This window comes from Esox lucius, chromosome 7 (assembly GCF_011004845.1).
Source record: "Esox lucius isolate fEsoLuc1 chromosome 7, fEsoLuc1.pri, whole genome shotgun sequence".
Taxonomy (NCBI): Eukaryota; Metazoa; Chordata; class Actinopteri; order Esociformes; family Esocidae; genus Esox; species Esox lucius.
The window spans coordinates 14,747,136-14,762,699 of NC_047575.1; the positions used below are offsets into that span (position 1 = coordinate 14,747,136).

At 41.7% G+C, this 15,564-nt stretch overlaps 1 protein-coding gene across 1 annotated transcript; it reads left to right on the forward strand.

Annotated features, from left to right (window-relative positions):
* The first annotated feature begins 2,394 nt into the window (after positions 1–2,394).
* On the forward strand, positions 2,395–15,376 carry parp14rs4 (poly(ADP-ribose) polymerase family member 14-related sequence 4). Its single transcript, XM_010894659.5, has 17 exons — positions 2,395–2,834; positions 2,996–3,111; positions 3,491–3,518; positions 3,758–3,994; positions 5,218–5,445; positions 6,350–8,853; positions 9,099–9,335; positions 9,545–9,766; positions 9,909–10,023; positions 10,139–10,288; positions 10,456–10,518; positions 11,899–12,081; positions 12,665–12,868; positions 12,976–13,611; positions 13,855–13,994; positions 14,160–14,334; positions 14,471–15,376. The coding sequence occupies exons 1-17, from the start codon at positions 2,651–2,653 to the stop codon at positions 14,752–14,754; spliced, it is 5,706 nt and encodes a 1,901-aa protein (XP_010892961.2). The 5' UTR covers positions 2,395–2,650; the 3' UTR covers positions 14,755–15,376.
* The last annotated feature ends 188 nt before the right edge of the window (positions 15,377–15,564 follow it).

A 15,564-nucleotide genomic window follows, 5' to 3' on the forward strand; every position in this document is an offset into this window, starting at 1 on the left:
GGTTTCCTTCTGTAAAGTCCAATGTCCATACGAATACATCTAAGTCTGTATTACGTTAACTCTCCCCTGAGTGCATACACAATCATCTTCTTTTGTCTTTTTTTTTTTATTATGAAGCCTCATATGGATGTTTTCAGACGTGCTATTTGATCAAAGTTAACATCTTATGCTCCATTGTTTTTATCATCTTAGCCTTACAGGAAGTAGTTACGACAGACAGAATGAACACAAGTCTCAGTCATGTGTCTTTGGTAATGACAAGGAGTGTCAGGGAATAGAATAGTAAGGAGACTAGGAATTAGATAAAGCAGGGACATAGAGGATGATTGAAATATTAGACCAGAGTATACAATCTTTTTACTTCTAATGAGGGACAAAATAATTAATAAGTATATTTTGTACAGATGTCGAGAAGTCTGACATATTAAGATTCATTTTTTAGACAAAAACATAACATAAATACAAGACATATAGGTACCTCCCACAGCAGATGCTGCCCAGTGCTGAATTACAGTGGCTATGGGTATCTCTTGCTCAGCTAAATCAGCCATCTCACAATGTTGTTGTTGCCCAGAACTAGCTCACCCGAATGGTCGATTCAGGAGTGGGAGCTTTGGAATACGTCTAATAAGTGGAAGTTTGAGAAGCTCAGACCTTCATCCAACCCCTGGCCACTCCTGTTCTAAGAGCTCCACTGCAGCTGATGATCTCAGATCTTGGAACACATCCTGTAGTGACTGAGCTGGTATGGAATTGTATTACGCTGACTGAATTCCACACATGTATATGGGAGCAGAGAAATACTAGTTTAATATTAGGCTGATCGTAAAAACTCACAGAGCTCGTTTTTAGACAGGTAGGATGCAAGATATGTTAATGGTGTCATAGTTAGGAGAGCGACAAGACATAGGCGGACAGTTGCAGGCAAGAGGTATTCGTAAAATGCTGGAGGGCAATCTGCTTTTGGGTAAAGTCTAGGGTGGAGAGCGAAACTGATAAGAGGAATAAGCCTAATTGTGTTTAAACAGATGAACATATACTGATGTAAGTTATTTTGTGAGATGTTATCACACCTTCTTACCTATACAAAAGGAGGTTTTCCTGAGCTGTGCCTCAGAGGCTGTGATTTCTCTCTCCTTGCAAGTTTTAATAAACTGCTATTGTGTCAAGAGACATTTTCCATTTTCCTCCAAAGAGTTCTACTTGGTGGATTTCCATCATAGAGATGCATAATAAGAGAATGTAGTGGGCTTTGTGAAGGCCACGTAACAAACGGAAGTTTGGGGAATAATTATTATATTGGTCTCATCCTGGGAATGTGTGGGGCAGCTTTACAAGCGGTATGTGTCCCTAATAATGAATAGAGCAATACTCTGTAATTTAGAAGGTGTACTTTTTTATGTCTACGACATATAGTAATTGTTACTATATACTGATATAATTACTCTTTATGGCCCTCCTCATTTAAAAAGGTAATATCCGTATGATTAAAATTTTGGATTGGAAAAGTGGGGGGAAACAGTAAAAGAAAGTAAAATGTTTTTTTAATCTGTACTTTTACTTTCACATTTTCTAAGGTATCATCTTAGTTGTACAGCCAAAAGTTTATGCTCATTTACTGCATTACTCCATAATAAAAAAAAAGACAAATCTATTTGTAGAACAGCAAAAACAAGCAAAAATGACTATATAATTGAATGCAAACCAAAGACACGATTCACAATGACAAGCAGCAACAGGGACTGCTCAGTCAGATGTCATGATGAATTGTGTAAATCAATCAATTCCTAGATATATCTCAAATATCATTATTGTATTCCTATGCATGAAACTAATCAAACACGCCTCAAACTAACATGAATGGTGCATACGGATTATCATATTTTAACATTCACATGAATCATAAGAAAAATATTTTGTATAATTGCAGTGACTCAGTTAAAATGAAAAGATTGGCCACTGGCTTAACTCCAATTAGGAGGGTCAACCCCCCAATTCCCCCTGTAGTTCGAACCCAGACCCTGATCGCTGAGAGTCAGTGGCAACTTTTTAATCGGTACATTTCAAGACCTCCAAGGAGGACATAAGTCTTGAAACGAAAGTGAAAAGAGGTGCAGTTTAAGTATTGCGAGACGTGTTTTATTCTAATCCAGTTGTAATGAGAGGAATAACACGATGGATGCATATTGTTTTCCCGTGACTGTAGAGGGCAATTGGTCAAACTCTGCCTCTAAAACGATTAAGAACAAGATTCACATTTATTTTTAAAGTAAAAATAAGTGGAGTGGAGGGGACTGCAGCTTTAATTAGGAGGGTCAACCCCCCAAATCCCCCCGTAGTTCGAACCCTTATACTGATCGCTGAGAGTCAGTGGCAACTTTTAAATCGGTAAATTTCCAGACCTCCAAGGAGGACAGAATAGACAGGAGGTATGGTCTCGCGAGGCTAGCTTTTTATCTGTATTTTAAGATGATTCAACACACCCTTGGCATTTTCCAGAATTGCCAGATGAACAATTCTCCGATGCACGAAAGTCACGTCATCACAATTCCTCGTCTGCCTGCCTTGAAACGAAAGTGAAACGAGGTGCAGTTTAAGTATTGCGAGACGTGTTTTATTCTAATCCAGTTGTAATGAGAGGAATAACACGATGGATGGATATTGTTTTCCCGTGACTGTAGAGGGCAATTGGTCAACCTCTGCCTCTAAAACGATTAAGAACAAGCTTCACATTTATTTTCAAAGTAAAAATAAGTCGAGTGGAGGGGACTGCATTGTGAACTATGAGGATCATAGCTCAACGACAGCAACTGTTTATTTCTATACTGAGGAAGGTAAGTACAATACAGTAACTCTAATAACCACAGGATTCGTTGGCTAAAATTGTTAGCTTAAATAATAAACGTATTTGTAATACAGCCTACAGTACTAGGCTATATAGATGGTGTCAATGTGTAGTTCGAGGAAAGTGATTAGACGTTTCATTTGTCTCCAGTTAGAGAAAATGTCTTATTAAGGAACAACCACGAAATTACTGTAAAGAATGAAATTGTGAAGTTGCGAGTGTCATTACCTTCGAAGAAGAATCTGGAAGAGGCGGCATCTTCATCGGTGAGTAGCTAGCCTGTGTTGCTACATGTAAATAACAACTGTTGCATCGTTGACTTGTTTGTTCTGTTCTTGAAAAAGGGTGTGGAATCAATGTAATGATCTAATGCAGTCCTTTAAAAAAAAAAAAAAAATACTATTTTACATTTGTCAAATTGTATTTTTGTCATTAAAACATTCAAGTTGAAATTATTGTTGGGGAGATTAGTAAGGTTTTATGTTCGTGCAGACATCCTACCTAGAGGAAACCTGCCAAAAAACCCTATTTATTATCAGGTGTACACAACTAATCGTCAAGCATTTGCAGGTTTAGTTCCATATATGGTGGATAAAAAGGAACATGTTTGAAGAAAATGCCTATTTGTTTTTCTTTGTTTTACAGGCTGGTGCAACTAGTAATGCATTGCCAGGTAACAGCTACTCCTTGCTTTTGTGGTTACAGAACAAATAAGACCTGCATTCCCTCGACCCAGTAGGATTGTTTGTAATGGTTTAAATAATAACCTCAGTAAATTTACGAATCAATGTATGGTGGTTAAAGACAGTGTGTTAAATCCCAGATTATTGTATATGACATTAGTCTGTGTAATCCCAGATATGATTTTATGAGTCATGTTATTATATATAAAGATAGTGTGTTTAATTCCAGGTGTTTCCGATGGAACACCGGATGCCCCTCCCAATGAGAGTAGCCCTGGAGGTGAGGGCACAGCCAAGGGGTTTCCTCAGAGCTCCTCTGTGGTGCTGGAGAGGGTTCCTGAGAACATGTCCAGAGAGATGCTGATTATGCTGGTTGAGAACATTTCCTACTTTGAGGAAAACATGTTCACCCTAGAGGTCATCAGTGACACAAACACTGCTGTATTGACCTTCAATAACCCCAATGGTAAGGCTCTACTGCAAATTATTTCTTAAATAAATTCCACTACTGAAGCATTTTATAAATGCATATGTACAATATACTTTTTATATACAGTGGAGGGGGAAAAAAGTGAACCCTTTGGAATTTCCTGCTGATGTGGTAGAGAGATTTCAAAGTGTTTTGCTATTATATGACTATGCAAAACATAGTCTTAGAAGACAGAGGATAGGTGAGCAAGAAGTTAGAAATGGGTCTACACTTACCTGCATGAATGGCTCTTTAAATATAGTGTGGTCTGCATCGAAGTCATGACAACAGATATACACAGTGTTATTTAACAAAGAACACCTACAAATAATGGTGAAAAGTCAGCACTACTGCTTCTCTCCTGGGAGTGCGTGTCCAGCAACATCACAGCAAGGACACATCATATAGTTTTCAAGGAGGTAACAAAGAACGTCAAAGAAATGGGAGGATACCACGGAAGAAACCGCTGCTTTACGAAAAAGACATCTAAGATGCCAGAAACTACCTTGATGTTCCACAACATTAGTAAAACAATTTTCTATGGACAGACTAGACACATTTTGTTGACTGAGGTGCCCAACGATATGTTCAGAGGAGAAAAAATACTGCATACTAACAACAAAACAGCATCCCAACTGTAAAGCATGGATCGGGGATTATTATGGTCTGGGCCCCTGATTGCAAGCCATCAGGGCCTGGATGGCTTGCAATCATTGAGGGAATAGTGATTTCAAATTTAGAGTAATTAAACCCTATTCAAATGCTGTAGCATTGTAAAAACCTGAAGTATGGACAATTTTAAGCTTTTGTGTGTTTGTAAGATTTGTTGTTATGATGTAGTTGAAGATCCCACTGTATTTCAGGAGCAATTTATGCAGGTAATTGAAAAGGGTTCATATATACAGCACCAGTCAAACATCTGGACACACATTCTAGGGTATTTCTTTGGTTTTTCTTTTACTATTTTCCACATTGTAGAATAATAGTCAAAACACACATAGCAACCTAATTAAAATACCAATCATGTAGCCACCAAAAAGTGTTAAAAAGATAAAAATACATTTCATATTGTAGATTCTTCAAAGTAGCTTTGCATGAATGAATAGTTATGTCCAGACTTTTCATTGGTACTGTGTAAACATCCTGCTCCACATTTTGTTCTCACATAAAAGGGTCATATAATGTCAAAAAAGGCTTTGTATGATATTATTGCTTTTCAGATGTGGATAGGTTCCTCACTGAGAGCAAAAACAACAAGAACTTCCAGAAGCATGGTTTGATTGGCAGAGTGCTGGAGAGGAGTCAGAGTGTGAGAGTGGAGAATCTGTCTTCTGCCATGGTTGAAGATATGCTAGACCTCTACTTTGAGAAGTGTGGTGGCCCAGTGAAAAACATTACGATGATCCCTGATGAGCAGGCAGCCATTGTCACCTTCCAAGCCGCTGAAGGTAAACCCTGTTGTTTAGATGAAAAGTTGAATTAAGGGACAACTCAAAAAACACAGCTTTTGTTTGAAATGGCGTATGTTTTATTGATTAAATTGATTAAGAAAAAGTAATGGTTCAGGCATTTGTATGCGTTGTTCAGGCAGTGACAGCAGGTTAAGATAAAGGAGAGAGAATTTACCTAATCCGGCAGAGGCCCAGATACAAACCCATTCATAGCCATGCTGCAGCAGTACATGTGCACCAGGGACAGTGGCCTAGATACAAACCCATTCATAGCCATGCTGCAGCAGTACATGTGCACCAGGGACAGTGGCCTAGATACAAACCCATTCATAGCCATGCTGCAGCAGTACAGGTGCACCAGGGACAGTGGCTTTAGACCACTGATCCGTCTAGGCTCTGGGTCAGAATCATTTTTATTTAAATTGTCATCATTTTTTATTCTTTCTTCCCCCACTTTTTATATCCTTTCCCTCCAACTTTATGTAGACTTGACTGCACTCTAAATGATAGTCAGGTTTCCAGAGAGACCTCTGGCTTTCTCTACCAGTTTGATTCAAGAAGGAGAGAAGTCTTAAGTAGTATGCAATTTAAGATCTTTCCCTTTCAGTACACTTGAAATCCACATCGTACCACACTGACAGGACAACTCTTGTTCAGTTTCATTTCCAACAGCTGCTTTTCTTTTTTAGGAGACCTAAAAAAAAAAAGTTGAGTGAGTTCAGTTGACCTTTAAACCAATTCATTTGTTGGTTTATTTTATTACTTTATAGTAGTTTATTACTTTCTGTTCTAAGAACTGAATGTACTATAGCTTATCTAACCTGTTCCTGCAGCAGTGGCTTTAATAATGTAAATATAAAGTTTTTCATTTAATGACTGACAGTTAAAAATGTTGTTTCAGCTGTGGAAACCGTTATCAAGAAAGATCATCAATTTTGCAGTGTCTCAGTCAATGTCTATCCATATTACGAGTCCTTGGGCACTGCCTTGTATGGCAAGGGCAGGGCAAAATGGAAGATGCCAGACTCCTTCATAGTGAATATGCACCCTTCCATATGGAAATTCATCTCCTGGAAAAAACAATCGTCCTCTATCAACAACCAGATGGAAGCCCACTTCTGTCAGGTAGACATGGGCAGCCCTGATGTCAAGCTCAGTCCTGTGCCAGCCTTGCTGAGGCAGAAAAGGCTAACAAGAAAACATGTAGAAGAATGGAAGCAGAATACGTCTAAAGTCTTCCATGACATCATTGCCCAATATGCAGTGTTTGAGTGTGACGCAAATGTCCCCGTGTGGAAGATGGTGGAAAACGATGTCCGTGCTCTTTTGAAGGAGGATGCATTTCTGGCAATGGATGCCTCAAGAGGGGCTTTGACTGTGGCAGGATTGGCCAAAGACACAAAGCCACTCAGGAGGGAGGTGGAGGATGCCGTACAGAGGGCCAAGATTCAGATAAAGAGGCAGAGAGACGGTGTCTCAAAGGAGATAGATCTGTCCCCTGCCATGTTCTATATCTTACAGCAGGCAGGATTACAGCGGCATGCAGCAAATGAAGCCCCTGAGATGGGCGTCTCCTACAGTGAGGGCACCAAGAAGCTGGTTCTCTCAGGTCTTGAATCTGAGGTGTACAAGGTACAAAATTGGATACTGGAGAGGAAGCTCGGAATGAATAAGAAGGTGCTAAGGCTTGATCCCAACCTCGTGGAGTTCCTGCAATCAGTGGACAGTGTGGAGATGTCCCAGCACCTTTTCAGTACCCAGGGCATCGGTGCTGAGTACAGTGTGGAGGGTTGGGAGGTGCTTCTGACTGGCAGCTCAGACACTGCCCTGACTGAGGCAGAGAGGAGAGTGAACACTGTCCTGTCCCTACGGAGCGTCATCGTGGAGGACCCAGAGGTTCTGAATATGCCCGAGTGGAAAGATCTGAACAACAACCTGCTGGATGCCTACAACTCCTCAAACAAGAGAACGGTGGTAATAAAGCATCTCCCAGAGGACACAAACAGAATCATCGTGTCAGGTTTTCGAGACCCCGTTGAAGAAATCAGTAACAGTCTGGAGGATTTTGTGGGCAAATACTCAGCAGTTCAAGATGCTGTCCGTGTCAAGTCCTGTGCTGTGGTTAAATTCATCCAGGAGAACAAATTACATGAGTGGAAAGGTTTTGAAAAGGTGAATATCCACTTCAACCCTAGAAAGACCAAAATAATCCTTTTTGGAGCCCGTCTCTATGTCAGTATGGCTAAGGCGTCCTTTCAGAAGATGGCGGCAGCCTTGTGCACGGATGAGCTGGCTGTCATGAAGCCTGGAGCAAGGAAGTACTTCCAGGAGCAGGGGAATATTTATCTTTCCATGGCATTTAAGGAGTACGGCTGTTTAGTACTGCTGCAGGAAGACTACATGCTGGAGGAAGAGGAGGAAGATGAAGACGAGGAGACAGGATTTGGATGTCCACCGTGCTGTGAAGTGAGAACACCTGATGGAATCCTGGTCTCCGTCAGCCAGGCGGATATCTGCAAGTTCAAAGCGGATGCGGTGGTCAACGCTTCCAATGAAGACCTGGCACATATTGGGGGCTTGGCTAATGCACTGCTGAATGCTGCTGGGCCGCAACTGCAGGAGCTCAGTGATCAGTATGTCCGCAGAAATGGCAAGCTGAAGGCCGGAGACGCTGTCGTAACAGATGGATGTAATCTGCCCTGTAAATATGTTGTCCATGCGGTTGGTCCGCGGTTCACAGACTTTGACCGAAGAGAGTCCACACAGCGTCTCAAACAGGCGGTTATTAAGAGCCTGATGGAGGCTGCAAAGGTCAGCTGTCAGACAGTTGCCGTCCCAGCCGTCAGCTCGGGGATATTCGGCTTTCCTCTTGATCTGTGCACGGAGACCATCGCGAAGGCCGTGCGGGAGTACTGTGAGAACCAGAAGGGGGCCAGTTCCCTGACAGAGATTCACCTGGTGGACAACAAGGACAAAACTGTCCGAGCCCTCGCCATAGCTGTACAGAACGAATTCAAACACTTGCACCCGAAAATGGCCTTGCCTCTGCAGAGTGCACCCTTCAGAAGAGGAGGACAAGGAAGAGGGCAAGGCGGTTATGGATATCAACAGCCACAAGGACAATGGGCACATGGGAGACGAGGTGGGAGAGGAGAAGATGGTGGTCAACATGGATGGAAAGGAGGTGGAGGAGGAAGGAGAGGCAGGGGGGAAGATGGAAGGGGGAGAGGGAGAGGGAGAGGAGGAGGACGGAGAGAAAGTGAAACTCAAGGAAATGATCATGAAAACAGAGAGGAGACAAATAGGAGGTATGAGGGGGCAGCCAGAGGGGATGTCCTTCAAACCAATCACACACCAGAGGGTCTGAAGATTATTCTAAGGAAGGGAAATATCCAGGAGGAGTGTGTAAGTATATTTACTGATGAGATGAGAACTGATAATCATATCAAATGTTGTATAATGAATGTAGCTGTATGAATTTTAGATGACTATTTTAGATAATTACATGTTCATTTAAAAAAAAAAAATGTTTTGCTCTGCTTACCAGGGATGAAAGTGGTCTTTTAAAGGTCATTTTGTTTGAATATCAATACGTTGCTGTTGGCTTGTCAGTTAATTCATGTTTGGTAATGTTTTTTTAACACTTCTAGTCTGATGTCATTGTCAACACCATCTCTGGCGATTTGGACCTGAGTAACGGCGCTGTGTCCAAGGCCATACTAAAAGCAGCTGGTCCTCAGATCCAAATTGAAGCCAGAAAGGAGGCTCCCACCTTCCGGTTGGACTACGGTGATGTTGTGGTCACTGGCGGTTACAACCTGCCGTGTCAGAAGGTGATTCATACTGTTTGTCCTCATTGGGACCAGGGAACCGGCGCTGCAGAGAAAGTAAGCCAAGATTTTTGCGCACATTATCATTTTAAGCTTTACATTCTTTATTGGAGAAGAAAGTCGAAAAGTAAAGGAGTTTTTTTGCATGTGCACCAGAAGCAGTAACTTGCCGTAGACCACAGCATGGAGGTATTGACCGTGAGAGTGAAATGTACGCTAGGAGGTTTTGGTTGTTTGAATTCTTTCTAAAATTATTTCCATTTAAGATTTTGAAAATGATCATCAGAGATTGCCTGATAGATGCAGAGAAACGTAGTCTGGCATCCATGTCTTTCCCTGCTATTGGCACTGGGAACATGGGATTCCCCAGAGACCTGGTCTCCAAGCTGATGCTACAGGAGATCAAGGACTTCAGCCAGAAAAGAAGCCCTACACACCTGAAAGAGGTAGCCATCGTGGTCCACCCCAGCGACAGGCAAAGTGTGGATGTAAGTGTCTAGAATCTTTTTTTTTATAATGTGTGCTGTTTCACACACTGATTATACTGTTGGGATGACTTTTACCTGTGTTCATTATGCCCCGAGGTGTTCATTAAATGCCCCCCGTTCTTCCTGTTTCTTCTTTTAATAGTGCTTCTACAGGGAGTTTAAAGGTCAGATACAAGGAAAGACTTGGCAGAGTTCACAAGCTGCCAGTCAATCACAACAGCCCAAATCCAATGTTGGCCAATCACAGCAGTCCTCTGGTGAGCTTGAAAATAAAACGCCATCCTGCTGTCTCTTTTGAACATTAGTTTGACCCCTCTTTGAATTGAATTAAACTAGTATTTTCCATTAACCGTTTCTTTTTATTGGGCCCAGGCTTCTTTGGACAGGTGCGATCACCTTCTCTGGGTGTGTACATAATGCAGATGGGTCATGTGACCTTTGAAGTGTCATCTGGAGACATTACCAGGGAGAAGAGTGACGTCATTGTCAATTCCTCTAATAGCGACTTTACCCTCAAAACAGGTGACTGGTGCCTCTGACAGTATCACAGCATTTGTAATCAATGTCACATTTTTATGGGATTCTAAGACACAGCTATGGAACAAATGAACTGACAACATATCTAATGGTTGAATTGTTGACTTTTCAAATTCGGGAAACATGCATATTGTACACTTTGTTTCTACCAGGTGTATCCAAGGCCATTTTAGAGGGAGCTGGATTGGCTGTAGAATTGGAGTGCTCAAAGCTTGGTGTGTATACATGTTCCACCAGTCTTTAAGTTAAATTAACAACAGTACTGTTTGCCAGGGCAGCTGTCGTGATAGAGATTACTTATTAATATCCACTCTACATTATTATAGACACTGTGACAGGGCCTTCATGCACACCAAACCCTCAGAACACATCACTCACTTTGCACCATCTTCACTGGCTGCCAGACTATTTTTGCTTAACAGCATGACAACGCCGCTTTAATCTGCCCTCCCCTCAGCTTAGGTCAGCCCCCAATCAGCTTTTGACATGTACCTGATATGTAACTATATACCTTGTCTTATACTGCTGTTAGATATTTTATCCTCTTTTCTGTGCATGGTCCTTGGCTCTTTTGAAAGGTGTTTTAAATCAAATGTACCCTAATGTCCTGAGATTTCCATTAACCTATTATGTAGAAGAACCCTGTTCCTTCTAACGACTAAGGTTTGGCTTGTGAGCATCCTAGACAATAACATATTTGTGACTCTTAGTTTTCCATTGATGTCTTTTAACTCAAATCTCAACATTTGTTTGGATCTGCCCTTATCTCATAGACACAGCCCTAGCTCAGCCCCAATTAACTAATGTTTGGTGCCAATGGATGCATTAGAAATCATTTAGTCCAACTGTTTCAAATCCTTAAGTCTTTACCCTTTTTTGTTTGAAAATGTTATTAAGATGGATCACTCATTTAAAAAATTATTGTTCAAATGCAAAATAGTCTCATATGATTGAGGTGGTAATTGGCCTTAATAAGTACACCTGTAGACCCATTTGAACATGTTCCTCATTTCGTGCTTTGCTTTGGAAAGTGTCAAATCATGCCTACCTTCAAACAACTCTTCAACACCTCTGAAGTGTCGTTTAAGTGGTAATTCGATCGTAGGCCAAAAGGTTTTGTAAGGAGACAAATTAAGGAAAACTCTGGTCCTTTGGTGAAAACTAATGAAGCATTAAGTCCTGGAGTGACAGTCACAGGCCAAAACAAACATCACCTGGTAGCCTTGACTCCCTGCATCACACTTGTTTCTAGTTCACAAAATGTTGTTTGATTGTCTTACCTGAACTTGAACACTCTAATAAAACCCAACGATTCATGGCCCGCTTAAATGCATTGCGCAAACGCCTTGTACAAGCAGATTATTTAGACAGTAAATATAAAAAAGAAAGAATCAACACAGAGGGAGCTAGTTACCGCTGAAGTGGATGAGTTCTCTTGCCCCATAATGTAGGTGACATGTCAGCCAGCCTCAGTGTGTTGGAAGTCATAAATCCTGCTGCCCTGACTCACTGGGTTAAAGACCGGGGCTTATGTCCTACAACCGGTGTTGCACTGATTGAGAATATGTGTGTCTGTTTCCTTGATCTCTCCGCAGCCAATTCCCCCAACTTCAGCGACAGAATGATCATGACATCAGCAGGATCTCTCCCATCTAGAAATATAATCCATGTTGTGGGACAGAATAACCCTGAGAAGGTGAAGGAGACTGTTTATGGTGTCCTCAAGATGTGCGAGGAGCACAAGTTCTCCTCAGTGTCTTTCCCCGCTCTTGGAACAGGTACTGTAAACCTTCTGAATGGATAATGCGGTTTGTTTTGTGTGTCTCAGGTTCTGTTCGTTCTTTGTTGCTTTGTCATTTAGCAGGCTCTTATCCAGAATGACTTATGGTTATGAGTGCATGAGTTCGTACCTTGTGGGAATCTAACCCACAACCTTAGTTTTCCACAAGGGACATTGCAAATCTGCTGTTGAGGAGTGGTCATGTACTTACGTGCTCTTTGTATTCTTTCTTTTTCCTCTTACTCACACACCTTCCATTTTTACATTTGATTTTGGCCTTGTAGACAGAATTGCCTGCATCATGACTCTGTCCCTGTTTGCATCTTATTTATTTACACATTCAAAAGAGCGCAAGAAATGTTGAAAAAAAAAAAGAAGCATGGAATGAGTGTGCTTTTTATGTTTGTAAAGAACAAAATATTAACCGATGAGGAAGAAAGACACTCATGAATGGAAAAATTTAAAAACGAGACAAGAAAGGAAGATCTGCGTCCCTCTGCTGGAGAGCGAGACCCCAGTCCAGATCTGTCCTGTGCCTCCATAGCCATGTCATTGTTTGTCTGCCTCCATCTGTCTGTCAGGCCAAGGTGGAGCAAGCCCAGCTGCCATGGCAGACGCCATGATCGATGCCGTGGTGGACTTTGTGAGAAAGAAGAAGGGCCAATTTGTGAAGATGGTGAAGATTCTCATATTCCAGACAGCTATGGTGGCTGAGTTCCACAAGAGCATGACGAAGAGAGTGGGACAGGAAGTGGAGGAGAAGGGCTTCTTCGCTAAGGTCAAAGGTCAGTATGTGAACCACGTGACGGTGTGAGCGCTTCATGAGACTTTATATGCACCTGATGTTTTCTCTCAAATTTGACTTCTCTTGTGCGTGCCCTGTTCTTCATAGATTCCGTGACAAGCTTATTCATGGGACCCAATGAGGAATTGGACCAATCGCGGTCTGCTGGTGAGAACTTCGTCCTGGAGGGGGAGGTGTTTGAACCGACGGTGTTCCAACTGTGTGCTGAGACACCCCAGGCAGTGACACAGGCCCGGGACTGGGTTCAAAACCTTATAGTGAAGGAGCAAACGAAGAAAACCATCCAGGACCCATACATCAGCCAACTGAGACAGGGGGACATGGAGAAGCTGCAGGCCATGCAGAGGGAGCTGACCATCAGTATACGGCTGGAGAAGAAGGGCCCGGCCTCTCTGATCCACCTGGAGGGCCTGAGCCGAGATGTGCTTACAGCAGATGGCCGCATCAGGGACATGGTCCGTGCTGTGGAGAGGGCAGAAACCCGCAAGCGGGAAGCCTTTCTGCTTAGCAGTCTGGTGGAGTGGCAGTACCAAGACAGCAGTGCCACTATGGTGGCTTTCGATATGTTCACCAACCTTGACCTGGAGGAGGCCTTTGGAAAGAAGTTTAAAGTAAATATCAAGATCAATGGCGTTGATTATGAGGCTGACGCCGTGTACAGAAAAGCTTCCAGGTTATGGGGGGGCAAAGGACACATTGAGTTGCTGAGAAAAGATCTGAAAGGTTGGTCCCCCAATAATGAATACTCATCTGTCCAGACAATAGACAGTTAATTAGTTTTACGTTTGAACGCCAAGATGAACGGTAACACGTAGCCTATTTACAAAGGTGTACTTACATATGTCAGTTACAGTACTTACAGTGTTGTCAGTCATTTTCTTCCCTTGTATTAAATTATTATTTTTAAGGCATGTGTTGTGTGATAAGTTGTACAGTTAAAGCCAAAGCTGTATTTTGGTTGTCCAGGTGATGCATCTCTGCCCAAGAATTGGGGTGACATGAAGGGCACCCTCCTCAAGCTAGTTCCTCTGTCACCAACATCCACGGAATACCAGGAAGTGGAAAAGGAGTGTGTGAAGACAGGGCTTAAACTCACTATTGTTGAAGTATGTTCATGTAATGATCAAGTTCTTACTCATTGAAGAAAGTTAAAACCAAAAGCTTGTCTAAACTGGTTGTTGAAACCAGTTTCCTCTTGTACTAATTCTACCTATCCAGCAGGTTGTTACAAAATGTGTTTATGTTCATTGTGTTTTTTGTGGTATTTCCAGATTACACGAGTCCAGAACGTGACACTGTGGAAGAACTACCAGATTAAGAAAAAACACCTGGAGGAGAAGAACAAACACACCAACAATGAAAAAGTGCTCTTCCATGGCACCAATTCCACATCCGTTGGTCTGATCAATAACAGTGGCTTCAATCGCAGCTACGCTGGAACTCATGGTATGACTGTTGCCAGTGGTATTTGTCTTCATTAAGATTTTCTATAACCAGAATAGACAGCTTAAAATAGACTTTTGATCTGCCTTGTGTAACACAAGTCTTATAAATCCTATGGATCCTTTATTATTATTTACAGGTGCTGCAATTGGCAAAGGAACATACTTTGCAGTTGACCCAGGGTATTCAGCAAATGGCTATGCCCAGCCTGACGCGCAAGGAGACAAACGCATGTACCTGGCCAGGGTCCTGGTGGGAGACTTCACTGTTGGAAAGGCAGGCTTGGTGGTTCCCCCCACCAAATCGTCGGGGAATACTGCTGACCTGTACGACAGCGTTGCCGATAACCCCTCCAATCCCACCATGTTTGTGGTCTTCAATGATGTACAGGCTTATCCAGAGTATCTTATTACATTTAAGTAAATGTATTTAACCCAGCTGTGTGTTTAAACGTCAATAGTTTTTAACCAGATATAATGTAGCCACGTACAAGTCCAGGGTACGTGGGTTACTGATGGATCTCTTCTAAGTAGTTTCTTAGTAAGTAAATGTACTTAGTACATTCCTCAATTGCACTGCAAGGAGAAACTGCACTCTAAAAGAATGTCCAGAACTTACCTTGACAATTTAAATACAAATAATAGTTTGACAAATCATTTATTCAGCACTTTCTCTGTATTTTTTGGCACAGTATGTTATATTTTCTTGGTATACATTTAGTTGTGGTCTTGAACAATGCTAATTTCCCAACCTATTTTTGGCATGTTTGTCATGCTATTTCCACATTTAAACATTACATTGGTCAATTTCTCGCCCGGCTTGACAACAAATATGGAGTTGGCAAGCTACATCAGGAATGGAATTTGACATTCCAGGGAAGGATATTTCAGTGAATTAACTAAAAATGCAAAAAATGTATCCCATGTTTCTTTTGACTTTTTGTTGTAGATGTTAAATCATTAATTTTAATCTGGTAGATGCAGGTGTATTTACTGTGTCATGTCTGACAGTGCCTACGCTTTAAATTAAAATCAATTGAACTTTAGAATGTAACTGTTTTTATAACTTTACACTCAACAATGACCAGGATATTATATAATTTGATTAGTAGATTCCACATGTTTAAAAACTAGGTAATAGGTGTCATTACCAATGGTACAGTAGGTACAAACTGGTACTACTGGTTTTGTGAGGATGATGAAACATTTGGTCACTAGAGGGCAGGAACATGAT

Excerpts from the sequence above, each read along its gene's own strand:
- parp14rs4 (XM_010894659.5), top strand. The coding sequence starts at position 2,651 with ATGGATGGATATTGTTTTCCCGTGACTGTAGAGGGCAATTGGTCAACC. Across the intron at positions 2,835-2,995 it reads TTATTTCTATACTGAGGAAG|TTAGAGAAAATGTCTTATTA; the intron begins GTAAGTACAATA and ends ATTTGTCTCCAG. Across the intron at positions 9,767-9,908 it reads GCGACAGGCAAAGTGTGGAT|TGCTTCTACAGGGAGTTTAA; the intron begins GTAAGTGTCTAG and ends TTCTTTTAATAG.